General features: G+C 40.5%; 3 protein-coding genes across 3 annotated transcripts; 1 reads left to right on the top strand and 2 right to left on the bottom strand.

Moving 5' to 3' along the window:
* Positions 1 to 253: 253 nt before the first annotated feature.
* On the bottom strand, positions 254 to 3412 carry LOC138965514 (fibrinogen-like protein 1). Its single transcript, XM_070337697.1, has 2 exons — positions 3230 to 3412; positions 254 to 802 (listed from the first exon to the last, which is right to left on the bottom strand). Exons 1-2 carry the CDS (start codon positions 3410 to 3412, stop codon positions 254 to 256), a joined length of 732 nt encoding a protein of 243 aa, XP_070193798.1.
* An 11755-nt stretch (positions 3413 to 15167) lies between these two features.
* Positions 15168 to 17741, top strand: LOC138964138 (uncharacterized). Its single transcript, XM_070336026.1, has 5 exons — positions 15168 to 15277; positions 15598 to 15771; positions 15905 to 15995; positions 16265 to 16413; positions 16964 to 17741. The coding sequence occupies exons 1-5, from the start codon at positions 15183 to 15185 to the stop codon at positions 16968 to 16970; spliced, it is 516 nt and encodes a 171-aa protein (XP_070192127.1). The 5' UTR covers positions 15168 to 15182; the 3' UTR covers positions 16971 to 17741.
* Positions 17742 to 17951: 210 nt separating this feature from the next.
* On the bottom strand, positions 17952 to 26292 carry LOC138964137 (uncharacterized). The gene is made up of 19 exons (XM_070336025.1): positions 25776 to 26292; positions 25511 to 25582; positions 25237 to 25365; positions 25055 to 25126; positions 24783 to 24911; positions 24522 to 24578; positions 24232 to 24276; positions 23896 to 23931; positions 23515 to 23637; positions 23000 to 23303; positions 22487 to 22693; positions 21834 to 21909; positions 21416 to 21439; positions 20910 to 21134; positions 20469 to 20539; positions 20231 to 20335; positions 19869 to 20080; positions 19336 to 19500; positions 17952 to 19133 (listed from the first exon to the last, which is right to left on the bottom strand). Exons 1-19 carry the CDS (start codon positions 26096 to 26098, stop codon positions 18884 to 18886), a joined length of 2625 nt encoding a protein of 874 aa, XP_070192126.1. The 5' UTR covers positions 26099 to 26292; the 3' UTR covers positions 17952 to 18883.
* Positions 26293 to 26952: the final 660 nt, after the last annotated feature.

Here is a 26952-nt window from a genome sequence, read left to right as displayed (position 1 = left end):
GGTAGTATATAAAACGGCTATTTTAAAGACATAATTATGCTGATAAGAATTTAAGTTATGTGCAGTATAGTGATGACTTTGACCTCTTGTTAGTAAGCTTACTAGCTTTTTTTCCGTCTGTCATTGTATCGTTTTTGTAAGGAGTGTATTTCCAAATGGGGGTTCAACTCTAAAAAGTAGAACTCCATTAATCGGGTGAGGGCGGTAGACCGAATCGCTCAAATGCCGCAAGCAATAACATCACAACGTTATCCTACTCATCAACAAAAGGCCCCTCCCTGACCAGATTAAACTTGACCCACGTGACCTCCTTACTGCCTTGTCCAGGCACCGGCCAGGTGGGAGGGTCAGCGAACATGCTGTGTCCACTGCAGTCTGACCCGTACCACCCCGGCGCTCCCCTGGACCCAGCACAGCCGTTGGGGTCATTCCCAGAGGCGGCAAAGAGGAGCGGAGTGCTGTCGTTCAAACCATTCAAGGCAGGCTGGAAATCTTTGTCGTAGAAGCGCTCATAGGACAGCTGGTAGTTGGAGGCTTCAGTGCCCACGGTAAACTTCTTGTAGAAGGCGCTGACAAGGTTATTACCGTACTTGGACAAGATCTGGTTGGCGTAGGCGCCCTGGACGGTGATCTGGTGCAGCTTGTTAAGGCCGATGAAGTAGTTATCAGAGTTTGGAGACACGCTCAGGTCGTCGCCGAAGCCTGCCTTGGCTTGTGCCCAGCTGACGTCATCCCACGTCGTGTCGCTGGCAAGTCTGAGCAGTGTGAAGGTGATGCCTCCCCATTTCATGTGACACTTTACCTGCAAAGTGTTAACCGACAGTCGTAAGAAAGCTACATAGAACATATATAGATTTAAAGCTTAAGTTTGTTTTCTACGCAGTCTTCTTTGCCTAATATCTCACTACTGAATGTATCAAAGAGGACGTAATTGGGCTCGAAATGGAAATGGTATGAAAAAGCACGAGATAATTACAGTACACACTGCCAAAACTATACAGATGTACACCTTAGCTCTTAATTTTTATTTACCGCTTTGCTCGTTAGTTTTGAACTTAAAATCATAACAGCAATTGGACAGCTACTACTTTTTAGTTGTCAATTGCAAAGTCAAAAAAAGGTAACGTCAGACAGGTAACTAATTTTTCAAATGAGTATTCTGATCATACGTAAATAGTTTGCTGCGTTTTTGTACAATATCCATAGCGGCTTTCCGATATCAATAGCAAAGATTTCGCTGGGAAATTCTGTGTGTGAACGCGTGACGATGGATACTCTTGAATACTTACAGGAAAAGGACTTGGTGATGTCATTGGCTGGATAAGATTTACACGAATGTCCGGACTTTCATGGCCGTTTTCAAATCCTTCAGAGCAATCTGCAAACAAATACATATAGACACACACAAATACACAGACACACGCACACGGACAAACACACGCACACACATACACACGTGCGCACGCACACACACAAACACACATACATGGTAAAATACCTGGGAGTCTACCTTGATCAGGACCTCTCCATGAACAAACAAATTTCCCACCGTCTGTCGGTCCTGCTATCTCCATTTACGCAAGACTCGTCAATATCATTCCGCCCACTCCTCTCAGTTACTTCTATTACTCAACTAGTCTCCTCTCTTGTCCTGTCAGTATAGGCTTGATTATTGCATCTCTGTTCTTTCTGGTGTCCCCTCAACCCTCCTTAGCCGCCTCCAAAAGGTTCAGAACTGTGCTGCTAGAGTTGTGCTACGTAAGCGCAAAACACATCGCGCCACACCTATCCTCAAAAAGCTCCATTGGCTTCCCGTTGATGCCACGGTGGAGTACAAAATTGCAGGCACTTTGAGAACACCCTTCCCCCATACCTATCATCAGTACTGAGCATCTACGAGCCCTCTCGCTCTCTCAGGTCCAGCTCTGAAAAGCTCCTCAAAGTACCAACATTTAAACTGGAAACGTACGGAAAGAAATCCTTTAAGTATCAGGCCCCTTCTGTTTGGAATTCACTGCCCGCTGACCTTCGCAGTTGCTCTTCCCTATCTCAGTTCAAATCAAAACCCAAAACACACCTTTTCCAAAAACATTTACCGTGAAATACATTTTCAAGCCTGGTCCGTTCCTGATGGTCACTTTTGTCCCATGTACTGTACATAGTTTTTCACGTATGTGTTTTGCGCGCGCGTGAGTGCGTATGTTTGTGATAATGTATTATTGTGCAATTTGTTTTATGTAGTGCGTGTGTGTGCCCGTGCGTGTGTTTGTGATAATGTTTTATAGAGCAATGTGTTATTCATTGATATGTGTGTGATTGCACGTTAAATAATGTTATGTTGTCGTAGTATTTTGATTGTACAGCGCTTTGAGCAAGGTTAAACCCTGGATACATGCGCTATATAAATATTATGCATTATTATTATCATTAATATTATTATTATACACAAAAGCTCATAATCACACACACACACACACACACACACACACACACACTGACACACACACACACACACTAACACACGCACACACACACATACACACACACGCACGCACGCACACACACACACACACACATACACACATACATACACAAACACACACACACACACACACATAATCACACACTCACATATGTACCTCAACAACACTCCCTTTTCACCCCCACGACACACACATCTACCTCTCATATATCGCTGACAGCGTCTTCCAGCGAAGGGCAGGGGACAGAAACACTTTGTGCCATTAGGAGTTCCCCCGTTCGCACACGTCATCTCTGTCGTCGTAGGAGTCGATGTCGTCGAGTCATCAGTCGGGGTTGCGTCTGCCTCTCCCTTCGAGTTGGCACTAGTCTGATATCATACAAGTTTGAAAGATGATACACAAAGTTCAGAAACAATACATCAGCTAACCAAAAGCACACTTGTTTCTAAGTTGTTCAACCAAAGGATAGAGCTTCCAATTTTCTTTGAAACTTACTGGGTATCAAGACTTACTTAACAGTCTAATTGTATGCAAACCTCCCCAGTTTTGCGTTTACCTTTCCGCATACACACTTCCTCCAGCCTCGCGACTACCTTTTCTTCACGCTTTCTCAATGATACATCTGGCTTTCTGCAAAATACCGCAGAGTTGTCTAATTTTCAAGACACGTATGTCCAGTTAATTTCAAATTTACCCCGTGCTTTGTGTAATGTTTGCATACTTCTTAAGTATCGTTTGAAACTAACCCTGTACACCAGATGACAGCTGTTGTGGGTCTGGCCTTGCAGACACGGTGCACGAGTGGTGTCATTGGATCTGAGCTGACACCGGACATGTCCTGTCTCGCCGCTTGGACACACCGTCACACCGCTACAGCGGTCACTTTGCGAACATCTCATCACACACTGCAGCAACGATCGTCCAGTCATTGTGTCCGGGCCCTGTTCGATAACCACTTTTGCTATCGGACACCCGACGAAACCATGATGCTTCACTACATCGTTGGCCCAGATTGGATCAGATTTCAGCACAATGCAAAACAGCAACACATATGTCAAAAACATTTTCGTAAGTATGGTTTTGTTTCACGGATCACAGCAAGAATGATTCGTGCTGATGTTTCTTTTACACAGTCCTTTGCTGGATGTAGATTTTTTTTAATTCAACTTTGCATTTGCATTCGTTCTGGAGTTGCAATTGGCGTTAAAAGGAGCAAAGTATTATTTTCGGTTTTAAGAATTACCCCAAAAGCAGAAATGACTCGCCTTTTGAAAGCGACACTCCGTACTTTGTTTTACTGTTAAGAGCAGAAAGGCTGTTCCAGCTTTTGGCCTCCATTCGATGAAGTATTGGCCAATAAGAGGCATCGTACAGCTCGAGCGCAGCTTTTCTTCACGTGATAAAGCAATATACTCTCAATTGCCCAAAGCTTAAAGGCTCCGTTCTTCCACCATATGCAATCTTGTTCACCGCAACAGAGCAGCCCATGCTTCCACGTGTGATAAGAGCATTTTCCTTCTTAAAAGCATAGTCGGTTTTGGTGAATTGATTTAACATGGGTGTCACTTGTAAAGATTAACTCAATGACTTCTTTTTCTTCTTGTTCTTGTTCTTGTTCTTGTTCTTCTTCTTGTTCTTCTTCTTCTTCTTCTTCTTCTTCTTCGTTCATGGGGTTAGACTCCCACGTTCACTCGTGTTTGCACAACCGGGGTTTGACGTGTATGACCTGTTTTACCCCGCCATGGATTACAGGATCTTTTCCGTGCGCACTTTGGTCTTTTGCTTGCGCGTACACACGAAGGAGGATAAGGCACTAGCAGGTCTGCACACAAGTTGACCTTGGAGATCTAAAAATCTCTACCAGGCGCGGCCGTGAATCAAACACTCAATCTTCAGCATGGGAGGCCTGCTTCTTTTCCACTTGGACAATGCGCCCGTCAACACATACACCAAAATAACCGTTCTGCACAAAAAGTAGTCAGTCTTTTGATGTTTGGTATGTGCCCAAGTGGAAGGGTGCACTTATCACACGTAAAACCCTGGTCAAATTTGTAGTGGTGTGCATGATTGCTTATACTAGAAGGATGGTGCCTTTTAAACATTTTTATCTTTATTTCAAGCACCCATACAGCGTGTTTATTCGGTCAAATAACAAAGCCATATACATTTAAAGTGCTTTTTATGTTCAAATATTTCGTCGGTTTGTATGCCTAAACCAAACATCGACTGATGAAAGACACTGTGCGTGGTGAAGTACTTTTTGTCTTTGCTTTAATAATATTTCACCGTAGCTTAAGGCGTTTTACCACTTATTTCTAACACATGTGTTGTGCTGAATTTGACTCGAAAAACTAATAAAACCGTATTTGATATGTTTTGTAATACGACAGTTTTTCTCTACTTCGTCTCGACAGCTTACTGTTGTTTTGTGAGAGTACTTAAAGGACTTCACGTGAAAGACAATTCTAAAATCAAGGGTAACCGCACCTCTCCCAGTGGTTGTGGTTGAACTAGGGTGATAACAAGTGGTACTCCTATTGTTGAATGCACTGACCGATGGGGAAAAGTTGTCTATTCCAATGCTTATTCTCTCAGGTGCCAGAATATTGGATCCACAACACTTACTGTTGTTGTCTACATTTAGAACGCTATTTTCCCTTCGGTTGTTAGATCTTGGATGAAAGGAAAATCGACATTATCTGTCTGTGACCAGGCTGCACCTGTGAAAGAAAAACTCTTACAGTTTAAGGGAACGTCCCCTATTTGGTTCTTAGATCCTGAGTATCACGAAAAGCGTCGTGACCTGCCTGTGACCGACCTGCATCCTGTTATGAAAATTACAGTTGAAGGGAAAAAGGGAAACCGATATCCTTTCTAACTTTAACGATTACATTAATTGACTTCCCAAACAAAGCTTGTAATTTCAACAGAAAAACATCTTTGATAATACCAGATTCATCGCAATTCGCTCGCCATCAAATCGTAGAGTCGATTTCAGCGACAGATTTGTGTACATATTTATCTTTTAGTCCCGAAGGCATCTTTAACATAATAACTGCGCAGTAAAAACTGTCTTTCTCTGCAACATACGTATGCACGCACGCACACATGCGTATAAACACACACACACACACACACACACACACACACACACACTCACACACACACACACACACACACACACACACACATTGACGCCGCACATACACACACGGACACACCCCACATGTATATATTTACACACTCATATCTCAAAGATAACAGATAACAGATCTGGATGCAAATATAGCTAAATAGGTATATGGGCGTTTCATGAAAGTAATGGGCATGTGTGTGTGTGTGTGTGTGTGTGTGTGTGTGTGTTTATGTGTGTGTGTGTGTGTGTTTGTGTGTGTGTGTGTGTGTTGTGTAGGTGTGTGTGCGTTGTGTGTGTGTTTGTTTGTTTGTTTGTTTATTTGTTTGTGCGTGCGTGCGTTCGTTCGTGCGTGCGTGTATGTCTGTTGGTGTGTGTGTGTATGTCTGTCTGTCTGTCGGACAGCTTACTTATGTCTGTTTTTTCTGCATTTTCCTCGAAATTCAAAAAGGCACTTATACCAGATTACATTGGTTCGTTAATTTCCAAGTCAAATTCAATATCCCCGAAATAGAAGACACTTCATATCTCTATTCAGTATACCTTAAGCCGGATAATCACTCGAAGATTGTTATTGACATCGTACGGTCAATCCTTCCTCTTCTTCCTTTCTCCGCCTTACCCCTCACTCTCCCTTCTCTAGGCCATTGTCCTTTTTGTGGAACATGTCTTTGATGTTCTATTGACACAGCCAACCACCAATCCCTACACACACACCAATCCCTACACACACACACACACACGCACGCACGCACGCACGCGCAGACACACACACACGCACTCACGCACTCACGTACACACACACACACACACACACACACATACGGACATACACATGGACGCACACACACAGACACACAGACATGGACACACACAGACACACACACACACGCGCACACACACACATACACACACACACGCACGCACGCACGCACACACACACACACACACACACACACACACATACATACACCGCACGCGCTCCAATACACACATGTATCATCTTCATCGATCACTCTCACTCTCAATCCGCCATCCCCCTCCTCTCTCTCTCTCTCTCTCTCTCTCTCTCTCTCTCTAAATCTCTCTCTAAATCTTTCTCTGGAATCACAACCTGTTCAGCAGGTAACGGAACATCGTGTTTTGGGTGTGATAGTCGATCAAGAATTAAAATGGCAATCTCATGTACATTATATTTGTCAAAAAGTATCCAAGAGTTTGTTTCTGCTATCAAAGTTAAAGCAATATGTCGATATCACAACACTAAAACTATTTTATCATGCCCACATCTTATCCCATATTAATTACGCATCAACTCTTTGGGATGTCGTCTCTGATGTTCACATGAAAAAGTTAAACTCTCTACATCGTCGGGCAGCTAAAATCATGTTAAATGGTCCACAATTATCAGCTGATTTGAAGGTAAAGAATCTAAACTACCTGCTGCTAGTTAAACAGTTACAGTTTAATAAGACTGTAATGATGTATAAAGTATATCATGGCGAAGTGCCCAATTATATTCAGGACCTATTTCACAGAGTCACCGAAAGGTACGGGTCTATCAATTTTCTACCACCAATACCCACGATTGATTTGTTCAAAACTAGTCAAGCCTCCTCTGGCTCTATGGTGCGGAACTCCATTCCGTCTGTAATAAGATCATTAACCTCACTAAAGAGTTTTAAACAAGCTCTGCATAATCATTATATGTCTACCTAGATGGCTATACTAGTCTTAACATGTGCAAGTAGCTGTCAACAATTGGCAAAGCTTTATGAATTACAACAGATGTTCTTTATTACATGTATTATGTGGAATTTATGTTGCGATTTTCCATCATCATCCTCATCCTCATCATCATCATCATCATCATCATCATCATCATCTTCATCATCCTTCTCACCATCATCATCATCATCATCATCATCACCATCATCATCATCTTCATCATCATCATTTACACCATATAATCATTGTAGGCATTAGTGTCAACGTTGGTATCGTGTGAATTTTACCGTCGATCACTTTACATGTGTAACCTCAATTAACATGTTGCATGTTTCGCTTTCGATTTGTATGTTGCTTACTTTGTCCTTTTGTTGTTTGTGTTTATTTGCTTGTTTGCTTACTTGTTGATTGTTTGCTGGTTCGTTCGTTTAATTTGTTTCTTTGTCATGTTGTTTTACTTGTTTATCATGTATTAGACATTTGTATTAGAAGTAAGGACCGGTTGTAAGAAAAGGCGTCGCCTTAAACCTCCATCCTTGAAAAATAAGGTTCCATCATCCTCATCATCTCTCTCTCCTTCTCTCTCTCTCCTTTTCCCTCTTTTCTTTATATAATCTTAAAAACAAATATTCCAAACGTATCTTAATGTCTTGTTTAATTCAAATGCTGCTCCGAAGTCAAGGTGTTATCAACACTTGAAAACAAGCCATTCATTCTGGTCCTTTTCGATGTTTTAGATCGACAATGTTTCATTAAAAAAGATAATGTCACGTTTTCAAGAGTCCTTGCACAGATAAAGATGTGCCTGTTAATGGACGCAGTGTTTGATGTTCTGCAGTTTCAAATTCGCTATGGAACAATCATACTGGCTTCATACATGTATGAATAGCAGTAGCAGTAGAACCCCAGTTTTCTATTGCAAGATGTAACTTACCTCTACCGAAATCGCTAACTTGCTTTGCAGGCCGCTGCGCTGCTATACTAGTGACTACGGTACTCGCTCTCTCGGACTCCTTTATCTGTTACCATTGTTTCATTCCAGATGCTCTCCTTCACTCACCACCTCCCCCCCCCCCCCCCCCCCTGCCCTCCAACCATCTTCCATTCCCCGCAATCGTTCTCACGGGTCTGTTTCCACTTCCTACTGCATTACTTATACACCCCTCCCCCCTCCATCTCGCTGCATATGTGACCCTCCACCACGGAATGAGTCGCATGTCACCTTTGCATGATTTTTATATTTTTATTGTTTTATGCTCTATCTATTGGTGAAACCCGTTTTAGCAAAGAGCGAACACTTTTCGAGTTTTAAGCCTGTGACTAAGGTCCCCCCGGACTTATATTAAGCCAAGCGCAGAACTGCGCGAGGTGACATGCGACTCATTCCGTGATGGAGGGTCACAATTATCTGTCTCGTTTAAATAGAGTTTATGGTCGCTGACCGCTCCCTCTAAACTCACACTTAAACTACTCACTAATGCATCCCCCCCTATTTCCTAGCTGCAACTGTAGGACACAAGGCAAATTGTCACTGACTAACACACACACACACACACACACATACACACACACACACACACACACTGACACACACACACACACACACACACACACACACACACACACACACACACACACACACACACACAAAATTACACTCACGCTTCCGTACCAACATACGTAGCCAGGAGGTTCATTTGATTTGGGCCAAGTAACGAGGGTAGTTTACTTAAGACAAAAATACCATCTGACAATGACCATGAAAAATAACATTGTACAGAGCTGAGATAAATCCCAAATAGGAAGTAACATTCGCTATTCCGCCCAATTCAAGAAACGTATTATTTTTTAGTTATGATTGTTATGTTGTAATAGTTGAAGGTGTTTTGCGGACTATATGCAATCTATACGAGTCAATCATCTTGGGCGGCAGCTGATCTAATTAACCTAAGTAAGCAGTGCTTTTCCAGTCCCCCATCACCTTGACTATTGCACCCGGCACGCCACTACTCAACGCCCAAACTGTGACTGGAGAAATCCCCTCCAGCAACGGCAGCAGTTACACGCAGTTTCTTATTGAAATCAGATCCTTTGATCGGAAAAACCTGCGCCTTGGGGCCCATCGGTCCCAACACATGAAACATATCAGTCACTGCGGACATAGGGCATAAAGGTTGTAAAGGCATTGCAGGAAGCTTTATTTCCATGGAGCGTTCTTTACGCTGAATTGTCTTACTCCATTGAAAAGTTATTGACACACTGTCCGTCTCCAAAATCACCACGCGATCTCCTGTAACCCAGGCAGCATTGCACAATCGGGCCGTCAGCGCGGCGAGGGTGGCAAATTAAGCGGGACGAGGGCGGCAACCGCCTGCGCCCCGCTGATGTTTTGCAAAGCGGCGTTGCAGCGGCGCGCAGGCGGCTGAAGAGCGGCAGTCGTCACATGCCGTACCTCAACTGCCTTTTAGCCGACATCCTAATGCTGTATGCCGAGCTCGTGCCGCAGGCGACCCGAGGTGTTTTGCCGCAGAAAATCCGACATCTTTCAGATCCATGCTCTCACACTAGTGCGACTTGCAAAATGCATTCTTACCGATCACAAACAAACTGTACATATTGAAATCTAATCATACTTCTATTTGCCTGCCAGAATTCATGATTTTTGTGCAGACTATATTTTTTCAATTCGATAAAAGGGCGACCACCCAGTAAAGACTTGGTTCAATGATGTTCTTTTTGTGCTTTAGTGGTAAGCAACAATGTAACTGCCAAACTTCAAACTGAATTTTGGTGCTTTCCTCTAACATATTTGAAAAAAAAATCAAAGTTTCTTTTTTGGGAGAGTATGTATTGACCGAGGCAAGAAAAACCACTGTGATTTTTTTTCTCTCAGGTGACAATTACAGATTCGAGGTATCTTTTTCTTAGGGCGAAGAAAATATTCCTGAAAACCTTACTCTTTTGATGTCCTCTGATATTGTTGTGATTCGGACTTGATTTGCTATTCAAGTCGTGTTTGGGGTACCACAATACACAATGTTATTTCTCTGGAGCACACACACATACACACACACACACACCTGACGCGTGTGGAAGATGTAACCTAAGCTTTGGCACACACACGGAGACTATTGTTTTAATCTAAATGCAGATTTTGATTAAATGTGATTTTACAATATCAAGATAGGTATAAAAATCCAACTTGTTTTATAAAACGACCTTATCTGCTTCCAATAATCGCATTCCAATAAATGTCACTTAACGACTATACTAATTCATTTTTGATTCTCATTAGCAAATTTAATGATAAAGGGGTAAAATGGTCGCCAAATTAGTTCATTTGATTAAGATTTACCAGTTTGAAATTTACACACACGGTTTTTTTCCGGTTCTGAGAGATGTCAGCCTTAACATGTGAGTCTTGACAACGTCTTGTGTTGCTTTGAGCTGGGAAAATAACGAATGTCAAATCCGAAGGAAAAAGTGTTATTACAACCAAACGGTTTCTCAAAATGATTACCTACTTGGCATGCGCCGTCTTTTACATGTATAAAGTAAACACAGAAAAAGACAAACATAGAAAAATGGTTTTTGATACTTTTTTTTACAAAATGAATGTTGATAAATTTACACACACGAAATTGTTGATTTGTAACTTAAGTTTCGGTCAACATCACAACAGGTTCACTCGACACATATGGCTGTCATTCGTTTAGAACATGTCATTTGCTACTACTTTTGTTTGTAAAAAAGTGAAAATAATATTGCTCGCATATTTAAATTTTGGGTAGTGCCTAAGTCGTTTTAAGAGACAGTTCAACACCCATATGAAATGTTATTGGGATTGATCGTTTGTTCTGTGACACTTATGTTATTGACAAACTTTGAAGACACTGTTGACTTTTGCCCTTTGCCTCGTGCAGCTGTGAAGAAAATGCTCGTCTGTGATGATTATTATTGAACTCTGTAGTTATCTTAAGTGACAGTGTGTGCGGAATTTACGGGGGAAATGAAAAATAGTTTTATCATCAGTCACAACCCAAAATAAAAAACGCTGGCGCTGGCGCTGGACCCGAGTACTCTTCAGACTGGCTCGCTCCCCCAGTATGAACTTTTTTGTCTTGTGCACGTGGAGTTTAAAAAAAAAATTTAATTTATTTTACACAATTAAAAAAATTATTAGAGTAAAATAAAACATTAAGAAGTTCATAATAAACAATAGTAAACAAGAATTTTTAAAAAAAAACAAAAAAACAAACAAATAGACCACCCATGCCGGGAATCGAACCCGGATCACTTTGGCCATAGGCGGACGTGCTTTCGTCTTGTGCACGTGGATTTAAAAAAAAAATTATTTATTTATTTTACACAATTAAAAAAATTATTAGAGTAAAATAAAACATTAAAACGTTCATAATAAACAATAGTAAACAAGAATTTAAAAAAAAAATTATTTATTTATTTTACACAATTAAAAAAATTATTAGAGTGAAATAAAACATTAAAACGTTCATAATAAACAATAGTAAACAAGAATTTAAAAAAAAATTAAAAAAATATAGACCGCCCATGCCGGGAATCGATCCCGGATCACTTTGGCCATAGGCGGACGTGATTCGCACCAGCTAGCTGGCTGTTCCATTAGCTGCACGGCAGTTGTACTCCCACCGCCAAACCTCCCCCCGTTAAGAGTCGTTTTTGTGGAATATTTCGCATTTAGGTCCCAGGTAACATTATGAAGTTTTAATACGATCAATCGGACCTATTATCAAGTTAGTGTATCAACTTTTGAACGAACTGCGCCCAGTAGTTTCCCAGCAATAAGCTGTTAAGTCGAGACGAACAGACAGACAGACAGACAGACACACACACACACACACACACAATTAAAGTCTGCAGGACCCTAGTACTGCGTACTCGGGGTTAAACAGCCCATATCTACTATTTACTTTTTATTCAGTGATATCGTCAACCTGAAAAGCAATAGTGTGTATAGTACTGCCGATCGATGGACAATTTCCGATTAGAAGCCACAGATATTTGCGATTTTGCACTTTTTTTTTATATATTCTATTTGCTCATTTTCTTAAAGTTTTAATTCTTCAATTTTTGTACGATTTTTGTGAGATTTAGGGGTTAAGGTTAGGTTTTAGGGTTAGTTTATGGGTTTTGATTACTTCAGTTTTGCGCGATACGCTGTTAATTCAAGACATAGGAAGTACAATGGTGCTTATTGGCTCTTTCTACCATGAGATATGGTCACTTTTAGTGGTTCACTACCTTATTTTGGTCACATTTCATAAGGGTCAAAGTGACCTTGACCTTGATCATATGTGACCAAATGTGTCTCATGGTGAAAGCATAACATGTGCCCCACATAATTTTTAAGTTTGAAACAGTTATCTTCCATAGTTCAGGGTCAAGGTCACTTCAAAATATGTATACAATCCAACTTTGAAGAGCACCTGTGACCTTGACCTTGAAGCAAGGTAAACCAAACTGGTATCAAAAGATGGGGCTTACTTTGCCCTATATATCATATATAGGTGAGGTATTAAATCTCAAAAACTTCAGAGAAAATGGGGAAAATGTGAAAAATAGCTGTTTTTTAGACAACATTTATGGCCCCTGCGACCTTGACCTTGAAGCAAGGTCAAGATGCTATGTATGTTTTTGGGGGCCTTGTCATCATACACCATCTTGCCAAATTTGGTACTGATAGACTGAATAGTGTCCAAGAAATATCCAACGTTAAAGTTCTCCGGACGGACTGACGCCGGGACGGACGGACAGACGACTCGGGTGAGTACATAGACTCACTTTTGCTTCGCATGTGAGTCAAAAAGCAATACCAAACAAGAGCACGCATAAGAGCGCATAACCCTCAGCGATACTTAATAAATACCAGGCTTACAGAGTCCGGGGAGCTGGATCGGTCAGTCGGTAGAGCCCCGGGCTCATGATCGAGAGGTCACGGGTTCGAATCCAGCATTGGGCTGTGGGTGCCCATATCATTTATCCTGTTGCCGACCCTGGTTTGGTGGTTTCAGTATAATGTGACCAGTCTTCTTTACATCTATCCCAAGATACATGGAAGTAAAACTAGCTAACGAACGAACGAACAGAGTCCGGAGCACTCCCAGTTTGTCATCTTTCCTGAAATTTTCATCAAAATCGGTTCATAACTTTTTGAGATCGGTGGATCCAGACATCATGACAGACAGACATCATACAGAAAGACATACAGACATCATACAGAAAGACATACAGACATCAGACAGAAAGTCATCGTCACAATAACCCTTCAGCTTTCGCTGAGGGTTAAAGTAACACATGTGGCTGTAGCTCAATAATTAATTCATTTTGGTCACTTGTACAAATAATCTCATAAACGTCCTTTAAAGTTGATAGAAGGAGGATTGGCTACAGTATTCGAACACAGAAAAAAATTGTTGGTACGATATTTTCGAGAAAAAGAATTCGTAGGCCTAAACATTATTCAACAAGGCCTTTGGCGTAATCGTCACCGGAAGTCAAGGGAACTCCCTACTTCCGCCACTACTGCCGCTATCAATTGACAAGTACAACATCACTATGTCGTCGCCATCGGTAAGTTTCAAAGGCCGTGCAATAACTTTTCGCCCCTAACTTAAGTCTATTTAGATTTGGGATCCAAAAGTGTTCTACATTATCAAGAAGAAGAAGAACTGGAAGCAATCTGTCGACATGAGAGTGACAGAGTGAGAGTCATTCATGTCACTACCGCAAAAACCGCCCCACTCGCATTTTCTGAGTTTGACGGTAAGAGTAAGCATACTCGTAGATCTTGATAATTATAAAGGGTAACAGCCTTCATGAACTTTGGAGCATAGGCTGTATGCCTCTTAGCTTCTTTTTGCTTTCGATGGGTTGCTTCTAGATCTGTCGTAATCCCTGTAGCACTACATCAATCATTCAATGTACTTGTGGACTTTTGCTCAGAACATGTAAACAGCATAAAGTACTCGGTTGGTTTTTAATTTTCTATTATTCCTTGGTCATCACTTGTTTGATGGATGATGCCCTCCTTCCCTCTTTGCTCCCTCTAGAATCATGTGCAAAGAATGTGACAGAAGAAGACTTTGACTGTCTAGCAGTCCTAACCTAAGTATTTCTCTCATAACCCCACCCATACCCCCAGGTGTGTTCTCATATACATTAGTTTGATGAGAAAATTTGCTAGTAAAAACTGGTTTGGCACTCACAGATGACAAAAAGAGTGGAGAGCTTACCAGATGTATTTCTACATGCTGAAGATACAACTAATTTATTATTGTTGATTTCAGACAAGCCGGAGTGATCATGAAACAGACTCACCTGCACCCCACAGAGGGAGAGGAAGGAGGAGAGGAAGGGGAGGGGGAAGAGGAGGTGGTCAGCCTCAAGAACAAGATCAGGTGTGTTTTCATGTCCATTAGTTTGAGAACATTTGCTATTTTGGCTCTAATAGATGAGACTGAAGAGCTTACAATTAATTATATGAAAATTAGTCTACATGCTGAAGACACAACTATTTTATTATTGTTGATTTCAGACAAGCCGGAGTGATCATGAAACAGACTCACCTGCACCCCACAGAGGGAGAGGAAGGAGGAGAGGAAGGGGAGGGGGAAGAGGAGGTGGTCAGCCTCAAGAACAAGATCAGGTGTGTTTTCATGTCCATTAGTTTGAGAACATTTGCTATTTTGGCTCTAATAGATGAGACTGAAGAGCTTACAATTAATTATATGAAAATTAGTTCTACATGCTGAAGATACAACTATTTTATTATTGTTGATTTCAGACAAGCCGGAGTGATCATGAAACAGACTCGCCTGCACCCCACAGAGGGAGAGGGAGGAGGAGAGGAAGGGGAGGGGGAAGAGGAGGTGGTCAGCCTCAAGAACAAGATCAGGTGTGTTTTCATGTGTACATTACAGTGAAATCTGTGGTATCCATACTGGTCTTATCCAAATACCCTGTGATATACAACTGGGGAATTACCCAAATACGTATTACTTAGTCTGAATCTGACCTGTGGTATCCAACTACCTGTGGTATCCAACTCTTTTTGTCTGGGCCCCTTCGTTGTTGGATACCACAGGTTTCGCTATAGTTTGAGGAGAAAATGTGCTAGTTTGGCACACATAGATGAGAGAATTGGAGAAGTTACCATTAGATGTAAATTAGTTCTTCATGTTGAAGACACAAATGTTTTATTAATGCTGTTTTCAGACATGTTCCACAAGTAACGAAAGAGGAGGAGACAGGGGGAGAGGAAGGAGGAGAGGAGGACGAGGGGCGACAGCACAGCAGCGGGGCTCTTCAAGTGGCAGGGGGAGAGGTGGTCGAGGGAGGTGGGATGTGGCCGGCATCCCCACTGCGCAGCAGCACAGGAATAACTTGCAGGTGTGTTTTTAATTAATTTGACATTATTATGAGGAGATATGAATAGCAAAGTCTTTCGCATGTATACACAGATAATGATAACAGCACACATGTTTCATTTTAAAACATGTTTGTTGTCTTTACATTATTACAGACTCAGATCCAACAGCTGGATATTGCACAACTGCGACAACTGGCCCTCGACCTGGCTGTTGCACAACCAGGTCTTGTTTTTGACATGCTTGGTAAGTAACTTCTGCTTTATGGTGTTCTGATATAAGTTTGCTCTTGTCATTATTGTGGTATTTTGTGTGAGCTCTCTATGTAGTATTTTGTTTCTGCATTCTGCTGAAAGTATTTTTTCAATGGTTTTGTTGTTGTTGTATACAAAAAACAAAACAAAAAAAATATATTTACATCCATGGTGCATTATTGATTTTTTTTACTTTGACATTGGTAATCATAAAATATGTATCATAAATTAAGAAATAAAAATGCTTTCTGTTGAAAACAGCCGATCAGTCGTCTGTGCCAACACCTGCACCATCACCAGACCATGCAGCCTGGCCGGACTGGTGTGTGTGCCGACATTGTCGGCACATGCCCACACCTGCAGAACGGATCTGCTGCCAGCGCCGCACTCAGTGCATATCAAGAATGCCTGTACGTATGCCCATTTTTTATATAAAAAAGTATTTATTAAAAAAATATTTACATGAAAAAAAAGATAAACACAGTCATGGTCAGATTGTGTACTTGTGCAGGGTAATATAGTTGTATGTAATGATATACAGTGGAACCTGCTAGTACTCATACTATAGTGGACTCTATTATTGTGATTTTCCACTTATAATGAAGAGGGTTTTTTTCCCCCTTGGGTTCTCTCTGTTAGACAAAAATCTAAACTGTAATAGCAAATTTCTTTTAGTGAACGACTTTCCTCTTCCCTTGAAGTTCACATTGGTATGTAGTCCTTGGAGTCCAATTATTATTATTTATTTATTTTTGTATTTCTTATTTTTGTATTTGAAAAAAAATGAAATTTGGATATTTACAACGCGCTTTATCTTTGCTGTGTAGGAAACTAAAAGCGCGGCAAAGGTCGCACTTTACCAGGCGCCCCACTCAAGGCCCAACAGGGATTCGAACCCGGGTCAATGTGATGTGTTGTTACTTTGATGATTACAATTATTATTTCTTTTTTCTTTTGCAGGAGATGAACATCATTTTACATCCGTTCGTGCTACACCTGAGCAGGAGGCAGCGGGTGGACATTTTGGTGTTTGCGGAAGAGGGAGGCGAAGCCGCCTCCAATCGCCATGCTGCCTATCGCCAGTTTGTTTTCTGGCAGCATGGTCGTTTGGGGGCTGGTAACAGGAGGGCTATCCCTTCATGTTGTGTGTGGGCCATTCGGGATACTTACCCCAGTCCCAACAATGTTTATACAGGATACATTCCAGCGCGCTTGCAGTAGATGGGGTAATTGCTCTTGAATACCGACACACAACATGGAGGGATATTTTTCGTCTGTCTCTTCCTCAAGCACCAAAATGTCCTGAGGACTTGGACATGTTTGACTTTTAGTTTTCAAATTTTTAATTGCCTCTCTGTATGGTTGTAACAGCTGTTTGATTGTTTCCATGGGTTTTTGCACACATTACTTTTTGAGTGCAAGAAAAATATTACAGAAACATTTTGTCTTGAAAATGAGAATGTTATTTTGGTTGACTAGAAAATTATGTTAAAATGGTTTCTTCAGCTGAGCTGTTTGTTTTGTACAAGTTTGTGTTCATTTACTTTGTATGTACTAGTATGACTCCACAAGTTAATTTTAATAAATGTATATTTGACCAACAACAAAACAAGTTCATGTGCCAGCAGTGACACAATGTCATATCATGTAAATTATGCTGTCAGATTTTGAAATTGTGTAATTCTGAATACAGAATCTGAATCACTTCCACTTTTTGTAATGGGTTCAGAAAAAGAAACATGATGTTATTGTTTTTAAATTTATATCACACAACAAACACACAATAGTCTTTAGTCATTTTCAAAGTGGTGTACATCCCTTTATCTGCAGACAACAAACAGTTTCTGTCTTTGTTTTTTGTTTTTTTCTTTTCTTTCAGCAGACATACTGTTGCACAATTACCACACCACAACGCACTCATAAAAACAAATGAACAGACAGACAAATATCAAGTATCGTTACCACCATTATTCTCATATTGTTTCCAGGTAAACATGTACAAAAGCCAACTAAACAGATATGCTAAGTCACGCTTGCAGCCACACATAATAAGAATATACTAACACATGTTGTACAAACCCTCAGTCTCTCTCGCACACACATTAGTATCATGAATAAACAATTATTGTACACAAGCAATATTTTCAACTAAACAAGAAAAGAAAAAAAAAACATGATCACCATGTCACAACCACTCCCTCAGTCCCTGCATTGAGAGGTGGGTTGTCGCTGACATTCCTTTAATTATAATGGGAGGTACATTTTCAGCCGAACATTCCAACATGCTCAATTATAATATGTGTTGCAATGTGAGTTTCTTGTGCCTGCAGCCATTCTATGCCGCCTGAATCTAGCCTGTGAAGCAAAATGTAGTCTAAGGCAATTGATATCAATTTGAAGTGAAAATCATACAACACAGTCTCAACTAAAATGATACAGCTTTGGAAACTATTGATAAATGCTTTTCTTGCAAATTTAGTCTGCCAATGTATAATCACAAAGTTATTACTATTTTTCAAAGTTATTATTAAAATCATTATTCGCCAATGTATACAAGAGCCTCCCATCTATATTGGTGAAATAGCGCAATTTAGGGTCCATGATAAGGCAGCAGATTAAATTAAAAAACTAAACACAGCCATGCCATAGAACTATGCGGGTCTATGCATTTTTACTGGTTACCCACACATACAAACATTGCTGTCTTGAAAAGGGCCTTTCAAAAGTCCACTGGTGTCATATTGTTGTACCTCTCCACATGTCAAAAACAACTGTAACAGAACCGCAGACAAAAAGGGAGGTAATAATTATCCCACTTGACACTCTTTCCTTATGTTCTGCCTCCTTTTGGGCTACTACCAGCTCAACTGCTACCGTCATTCAGGTAAAACGAGATTTTTTCTGTGCAACAAGTTCACTAGTTGGAGGTGGGGAGGTTGCTGCCAGGTGTGTTGACAGTCTCCTTGGGTCCTCTTGTGCCAGAGGTTTTTTCCTGTGCAGTGGCAACGGGTCTTGTAGTCTCATCTCCATGATTCGCAGCTTCAGGGCTGGAATGTGGTGGTAGGTCTTTGGGACCTTCACAGGGAATACCGACCAGCGGCCGGTTTTCTTATTGAAGCATCTGTGATACCTATCAACATAGAACAAGAACAATTATGACTAAAATGCTTGACACTAACCCTTGTAATGGCCTTGAATGTCATAATATAACTAAACATGCCAAGGACATGATCATACATCTAGAACTTGAAGCCTGAATTTACATGTTTGGCCTGTGAAAAAAACAAACAACAAAAACATTGCATTGAGTGTGTTTCAATACATGTACTTACTTCTTTCTGCCATCCTTTGAAGTCGCCAAGGGTCGACCAGCATGAGTGTTGTGGTCCATGGCTGCCAACAGAATCCTGGCTTCATAAACCGGAGGTGTGTACGCAAACCTTTTGCCCGCATACATCAACAAATGTTGGTGAAACACCTCCAGGGGGCATGTGCTCCTGTATGTAAAAAGAAAGTATTATATATAATGGTAGAAGTGAACACGCTTATCATTAAATATTTTACAGTGATGTTCTGCTGATACTGTAGCGATAGGTTTTCTTGTTTATTTACCTCACTGTATGATATAAATCAACCCTGTTACAGCGAAATTCTTATATTCACTATAACAGAGTTCCACTGTATAATGTTGGCCAGCACACATCAGTATGAGCACTACAACTCCTGATTTTTACATCGAGTATTAGTAATTACAAAACCACACAAACAAGTTCATACTTGTTGCACCCACATAATCTCCTTTCATGCACACTGTAAACAGTTCCCTGATTTCTCCCTCAATAGTGAGTAATAATAATCTTCTAACCTGTTTGTGATGACCAACTCTGCTTTCTGGATCAGAGTCTGGTCTAAGACCACAGAGGCGAGCTGTTTCACTAGGGCACGGTCTTCCTGAGGATCAAGCCAGGCCCTCCCATCCTCCCTTTCCCCGCCCAGGTCTTCATGGTCGCAGCACCAGGCACCAGCATCCCAAGAATGTATGTTGCAAACATGTTGCAAAACTCCTCGCCACATACCCTGGAATGGAACAGACACATTCAGAAAACTATACATGCCTGATTTTTTTCAAACTATTGAAATTAGTGCATAATTGTGATTGACGTGCTATTATTATTTGTAAATGAAACCGTACAAATAACCAAACAAGACAATGACCAAACAGGTTACCATGAACTTTGTCTTGGTGTCAGCCTTCTGGCAGCAGAACCAAAAGTGGTTCACTATCGAAGGGATCCACTTTTGCAGCTTGCGACCTTTACTGCCTGCAGCAATCTAAGAAGAAAATGCAAATGTAAAATGTAAAGATACACACACAAACAAACCAAAGAAAACATGAGAAAACCAATAAAGCATTCACAATATTTCAAAATTGTATCAAACTATAACACAATTACAACATACGTACCTTGGCTAGCTTCTTGCCAATATTTTTGGCAACATGCCACACATCAAGGGAATGTTTTTTTCCGATCGCCTCTTTTTGACAAAACAAAGAACAAAATATATTCATTTGCAATATCAAATATTTGGTGCATACATTTTTAAAATGTTTGCTAAAATGACCAGCCCAAATTAAATGAAAAGGGCTTAGCAATGCACACATAATACAATGAACAACAGCTGCTAAAGAGACAATAATGGTGACACACTCTAAACTGTATCCCCAAAGTGGGCAAGAGGTATATTATCTTGAAATTAAGCATTCTAACTCACTGCACTGTCCATCCAGATGGGACTGATGTATGTATAGATAATAAATGTTGCATAATAAATTACCGCTAACATATAATTGACTGTTAATCACACACACACACACAAAGGGGGGAAAAGAGGAAACAGAACATACTCATATCTGCAGCTATTCCCACATGGGCATCAGTGACGACCTCATCAACAGTGGTGTCCACCCGTTCACCTTCAAGCACTACCTCATCCAGTGCCCTCTTAAATCCAACCCTTTCCATGTTCGTGGATTTTCGCTGTGTTTCCCGTTTGTCCACACACTGGACAGAGAGAATCTTTGTGGTCTCAGCCTCCATAAGAGTGTAGCTGCAGTACTGTGCGCAATGACCTATTTGAAAATTCAATGCACCATTAAAAAGTAACCATTTATGATGAAACCTGCAAACAATATTCTCTGACCGGACATCAAAATTGCAAGGCTTTTCTAAGCTCAGTTGTTTGTTAACATGGTTACGAGAACACAGGCAAGCCAATTACTCAAGCGCCTAGACTATATCATTCTACATGATGGTAAATAGCACATTCTAATATTCCAATGACTATGTAAAATTGGGGACATGGTATATATTGGGTCATTGAATAATGCAGGTCTGCAATAATCGTACTGACCTGGTGAATCATTGCGTCCATCTCCTGCACACACACACACACAAAAATGGAATGACATAACAAAATAAATGTTCAATAAAAAGTGCTCTGCCGTCACTTGACAACAGGAAGTCAATTTCAGTGGGTTACATGAAAATGTAACTTTTTCTTTCAGTCTATTTCTCAAAAGCAAGCACGCCTTGATACAATGTCCAAAATTGAATATTATGTCCTGCATCACATCATGTTTTGCTTTTGAGAAATAAAATAGAAAATATAAAGTTGATTTTAGACATTCATTTCAATATTATTGTGGGGTTGGGGGGGTGGGGGGTGGGGTTGGGTTAAGTCTACAGCATTGGATACATTATATTTCTGAAATGGCACAACAGTGACAAAGGGGTCAAACATAAATCACAAAAGAACAACAAACACTCACCCAGAACAACCAAATTTTGCTCTGCCAATGAGTCGAAGATGGCTCGTTGGTGGTCCTTCCATGTGTCCTTCACAGCCTTTATGATAAATGGAAAACAAAGTTATATATCTATATTCTTGTGAGTTGGGACAGTCACTGAGGGACACACAAAGCAAGAATTTTGCCTCACAGACTAGACTATGTCAACTGTTCTAGACAACAACAAAAAATGCCATACTTGTTACAAAACATCTGAATACATAACGAGAATGGGTTGCTTTTAGTTTCTAAACATCATTTGTAACTAGGGTGGCCGGTTGGTTCTGTGGTGAACACGATTCCCCAGGGATACAGCAACCCGGGTTCAAATCCCCGTTGGGCCGTGAGTAGGGCGCCTGTATAGTGCAACCTTTGCCGCGCTTTGAGTTTGCTAGAGATAAAGATAGAGATCAATAATAATAATAATAATAATAATGGACATTTATATAGCGCGTTTCTAGACAATCTACTCATAGCGCTTTACAATATTTAAACAGGTAAAAACAAACATGCATAGATATTAACACAAACTGGCAGGCAAACATAAACAACACAACTATCAATATCCAAATTCCATTTTCTTTCCATTTTATACACACACATTATAAATTATTTTTTAACTGTTTTTTAATTACCTGCACCACATAATGTTTCTGGACAGCCTGGTGGAAGGTAGCACCAGGAAAGGGCAGGTTCAGCACCTTCGCCCACAACGCCAGCTTGGCATAATTATTTCCACTTAGGAGGATACATGTGCTGACTAGAAAATCACCACAGTGAATTTTGTTGGGCAGGGTGGGCTGGGCACACCATGTGTGGCTCACATGGCCTTTCACACATTCCTGAAATTCACAGATCAGATTTGAAAAAAACAAAAATGCAAATGACTTTATAAAAATTCAATGTGTCACTGTCAGTAGGATTACTAGGAACATATACATGTACAAACATAATGAGTTGATGAAGCCTAAGTGCATTCTGAAATCTGAACCATCATGCCACATTTAGTGCTGTTAGACTTAGTAGTGTCCAAGATAAATTCAACATTTTAGTTTTTAACGAATGAACGGCCAGACGGACAGATGAACCAGGTGAGTACATAGACTGACTTTTGCTTCGCATGTGAGTAAAAAATAAAATGTTCTCACCCATCTGAGGTACAGTGCTGAGCCTGTGAAGCCCTCCTTCACGGCAGGAACATGCTCACACCCAGCAGTGGAGCATTTCCTGATGCTCACAGCAGCCAGTGCCTTTAGTTGGTGGACAAATGCTAGGCACAGTGTGCTGTTGCAAATGTCCTGGCACTGGTCTGCTGTGGCTATCCTGGTGATGCCTGGTCCTAACTCCACCTCCTCCGCAGTGTCAGCATCACCTGTCTCTTCGTCCTCCTGCTGGCCGTACGCCACCTCCTCAAAGGCCACCTCGTCTGCCTCCTTGGCATACTTTTCATCCCTGACACATAGGAATAAATAAAAAATAATAATAACATTCAGTGTGCAATACAGTCTGATGTAGATTAGACTTCCCTAGAAGAATGAAACCATTTTAATCATTTTACAACATAAATGTATAAATTCATGTATACATTACATACAAATGAAATAGATTAGAATTTGTTTTATTCTTACAAAAGCAACACATTAATAAGAAATGCAAAACATACACATCCATGGTGAGAAAAAAACTGGCGTCTTGAGATTCCAGCTCGATATCATCGACATCAAAGTCGCTGTCATCACCATCTAAATCACCATCACAGGTTAAATCACTGAATTCAACAGTGATGCTGCACAAGAGAGACATTGAAAACAAAGTTAGCATCACTCAAAATAATAATGTAAGTTGTCAACTGACAAACAAGAAAAAATGTGCCTGCAGTGCCAATCTATAATACTACTACATGTATCTCCGAAAACATAAAAAATCATCAAATGACCTTTATTATCAGAATATTCTCATTGTTTGTGTGTGTGTCTTGTTTTTCATCATTATTATTTTCACATGGTTCTTTACAAATTAGCTTTTTTAATAATACTACACTTACTTGAGAGGGTTGACAAAGGAGCGGTCAATGTTCTGCCTGTAAACATAAAAATGGTAATTATAATGTATTAAAACATGCAAACAAGAACTAGATGTACTGGGTAAATCAAAACACCCCTCAACAGTATCCAGTTTCTGTTGACATTACATTTCATTATCTTGAAAAAACAAGAAGTAATAATTGGTATAACTAAACCAGCAACCAACTCAACAATCAACAATAGTAGACACTAATGACTGCCGTCATTGTAAACTGAGGTAACCGGCTGGTGTTGATCTCTGGCCGACAGTTTGCCAACTCAACTCAAATGCAGATAACAAACAATGACAAGCTTACCGTTTTGACCTCATCCCTTTCCCTTCTTTGGCAGGCTGATCAGTCCTATAATTGAAAAAAAAAGTTATTTATAAATATGATTTGACTATTTAACACACCTTGAATCAATCGATAATGTGAACCCACTGGCACTTGTGGAGACGATTTAAAGTTTAGCATTTAGAACTTTGTAAATAGATAGCGGTTTTTGATTTAAACAAGACAGTTATTTGTGCAAGGGAGACAATATACAACCGGTGTAACCAGCCAACCAAAATCAACACTGCACCATGTTCAGTAAATGCACTCACTTTTCAATCTCAAGTTCTGGCTCCTCCTCGAATGGCTCCACACCTGATAAAGGTGTACTGAAAAATGTCAAACAATCAACTCTGACCATCACCTGATTAAAATGTGTTTAAATGCATGAAACTAGCAAACTGACAAACTGAACAAAATCTGAAACCAATCTTCCCAACATTTCTTTTTTAAGTTTTTGTGAACCCCATTTACTGTCAATAAACGGTCTATGAGTATGAGTATCAATTTACAAAGTACATATATATATTTACCACGGCTTGGACGAACTAGGGACAGAGGAGAGGTCGGGGGTGGTGCTGACTTTCGCTTGCTGCAGGAGCTGCCCTGGGGTGGAAGTTTTCTGCGGAGGCTGTTTAGCAAAGTCTGGTCTCTGCACAGCTCTGTTGAATAAGAACAAAAACAAAATCCATGCACTTTGAAATAAATTCGGTTCCTACATTCACTACACCCAGCTGAGCAAATTGGTAAATGTATCAGAGCTCTGTGTAAAGCTGACTTTCACAATGTATCAATTGACACTGACCTGCTTTCAATATCCCAAGTAGAACATCCTGGTTGAGGGTCAGTCAATGCGGCCTCTTGAATCTGTTGATAGCTAAAAGTAAAACATAAAAATAAGTCAGAAGTCAATACAGCGCTAATTGACTGAAAAAAAAAATGAAACGAATGTTCATCTATAATTATCAGTTTACAAAATACATTTACCACGGCTTGGACGAACTAGGGACAGAGGAGAGGTCGGGGGTGGTGCTGACTTTTGCTTGCTGCAGGAGCTGCCCTGGGGTGGAAGTTTTCTGCGGAGGCTGTTTAGCAAAGTCTGGTCTCTGCACAGCTCTGTTGAATAAGAACAAAAACAAAATCCATGCACTTTGAAATAAATTCGGTTCCTACATTCACTACACCCAGCTGAGCAAATTGGTAAATGTACATCAGAGCTCTGTGTGAAGCTGACTTTCACAATGTATCAATTGACACTGACCTGCTTTCAATATCCCAAGTAGAACATCCTGGTTGAGGGTCAGTCAATGCGGCCTCTTGAGTTCGTTCGTACCTAAAACAGAAAAAGAAGTACAGTAGTCAAGAAAGCACTGATTGACTGGAAACAACACTTTGGTTTTGAAACGAATGTTCGTCACACTGTCACTGTAAATTATTATTTGAAAACATGGTACTCAAAGAGAAAACAAAACAAGCAAATGACAAGAACAAAGGAGGAATTTGAATTGAATTTAAACGATACTTACGCGTCCATGAGGATTCTAGAAAGTTCCGTGTCTGCTTTTGATCTGTTGTGAGGTTTCAACAAATGAGGTGTCTTGGCAAACACCTGTCCTCGGAGGGCCCCCCATCGTTCGAATTGGCTGGTCAAACAAACTTTCAATTTCTCCCTCAGCTTTTTCTTTTTTTTCTTGGCCGAAGCCGTGCTTGCAACTCTGGCAACAGGCACAGCAGGTGGTGTAGGAGGCAAACATACTTTTGGAGGCATAGATCGAAGACGATCTTTCACATCTTGAGAAGCCATCTTTGTTTGTAGGGGAAATCCGTTTCCGGTAAATGTTCTAAACATAGAATCGCCTCGCTATACACTGTCACGTGACTGTTCTAAAAATATCACGGCGAAGGGTATGGGTTTATTTCGAAACTATCTTCAATTATTGATTTCTGACAAACTACAAAGATTTGAATAGCCCCAGTTGGTAGAACACCTAATTTTTATACGCTGCAACAGCTGAAAAAGCCTTAAACCTATGGGTTGAGCTCAATGGGAGTCTTTAATAAAGCCAGACACTTTTTCAGCTTTTTTGCTTCAATGTTATTCATCAGAAGTTGTTTTTTAATTTTAATAAATATCATGATATTACCACAAATCATGTACACAGAAATGCACAACATGTTTTTATAGATGATGTTTATGAAAAGAAGACTTTAAACATTCTTGTCGTATAGAAGTACATTAAGTTACATTTCAATACATTAGGAGACATTTCAACATATTTCTTTAAGTTGCATTTCAACTTCGGGTTACAATTCAACAAAGGTACAATTCAACATCATAAGCGGCTTTTCCACATTTGAGATCTAGGTGACATATCACACTGTTAAGTGACAATTCACACGCCTTAGGTTACATTTCCGTGTTGAACTGTAACTTAAGGGGGTCTTAAGTTACCGTGTGCGTGGAGAGATTTCCACACACACACACACACACACACACACACACACACACACGCACGCACATACACAAACACACACACACACACACACACACACGCACGCACGCACGCACGCACACTCACTCACGCACGCACTCACGCACACACACACACACATACACACACACACACACACACACACACACACACACACACATACACACATACAAATACATACACGCCCACACACACGCCTCCCCTCCCCCTC

This window comes from Littorina saxatilis, linkage group LG4 (assembly GCF_037325665.1).
Source record: "Littorina saxatilis isolate snail1 linkage group LG4, US_GU_Lsax_2.0, whole genome shotgun sequence".
Classification (NCBI taxonomy): Eukaryota; Metazoa; Mollusca; class Gastropoda; order Littorinimorpha; family Littorinidae; genus Littorina; species Littorina saxatilis.
Note: the sequence above shows the minus strand (reverse complement) of the source record. Positions and strands in the feature narration are given on the sequence as shown.

Excerpts from the sequence above, each read along its gene's own strand:
- LOC138964137 (XM_070336025.1), bottom strand. The coding sequence starts at position 26,098 with ATGTTTAGAACATTTACCGGAAACGGATTTCCCCTACAAACAAAGATG. Across the intron at positions 23,638-23,895 it reads TCCTTTGTCAACCCTCTCAA|CATCACTGTTGAATTCAGTG; the intron begins GTAAGTGTAGTA and ends TCTCTTGTGCAG. Across the intron at positions 21,440-21,833 it reads GCAAAATTTGGTTGTTCTGG|GAGATGGACGCAATGATTCA; the intron begins GTGAGTGTTTGT and ends GTGTGTGTGCAG.
- LOC138965514 (XM_070337697.1), bottom strand. The coding sequence starts at position 3,412 with ATGACTGGACGATCGTTGCTGCAGTGTGTGATGAGATGTTCGCAAAGT. Across the intron at positions 803-3,229 it reads GCTGTCATCTGGTGTACAGG|GTAAAGTGTCACATGAAATG; the intron begins GTTAGTTTCAAA and ends AACACTTTGCAG.
- LOC138964138 (XM_070336026.1), top strand. The coding sequence starts at position 15,183 with ATGAAACAGACTCGCCTGCACCCCACAGAGGGAGAGGGAGGAGGAGAG. Across the intron at positions 15,772-15,904 it reads AGCACAGGAATAACTTGCAG|ACTCAGATCCAACAGCTGGA; the intron begins GTGTGTTTTTAA and ends ACATTATTACAG. Across the intron at positions 15,996-16,264 it reads TCTTGTTTTTGACATGCTTG|CCGATCAGTCGTCTGTGCCA; the intron begins GTAAGTAACTTC and ends TGTTGAAAACAG.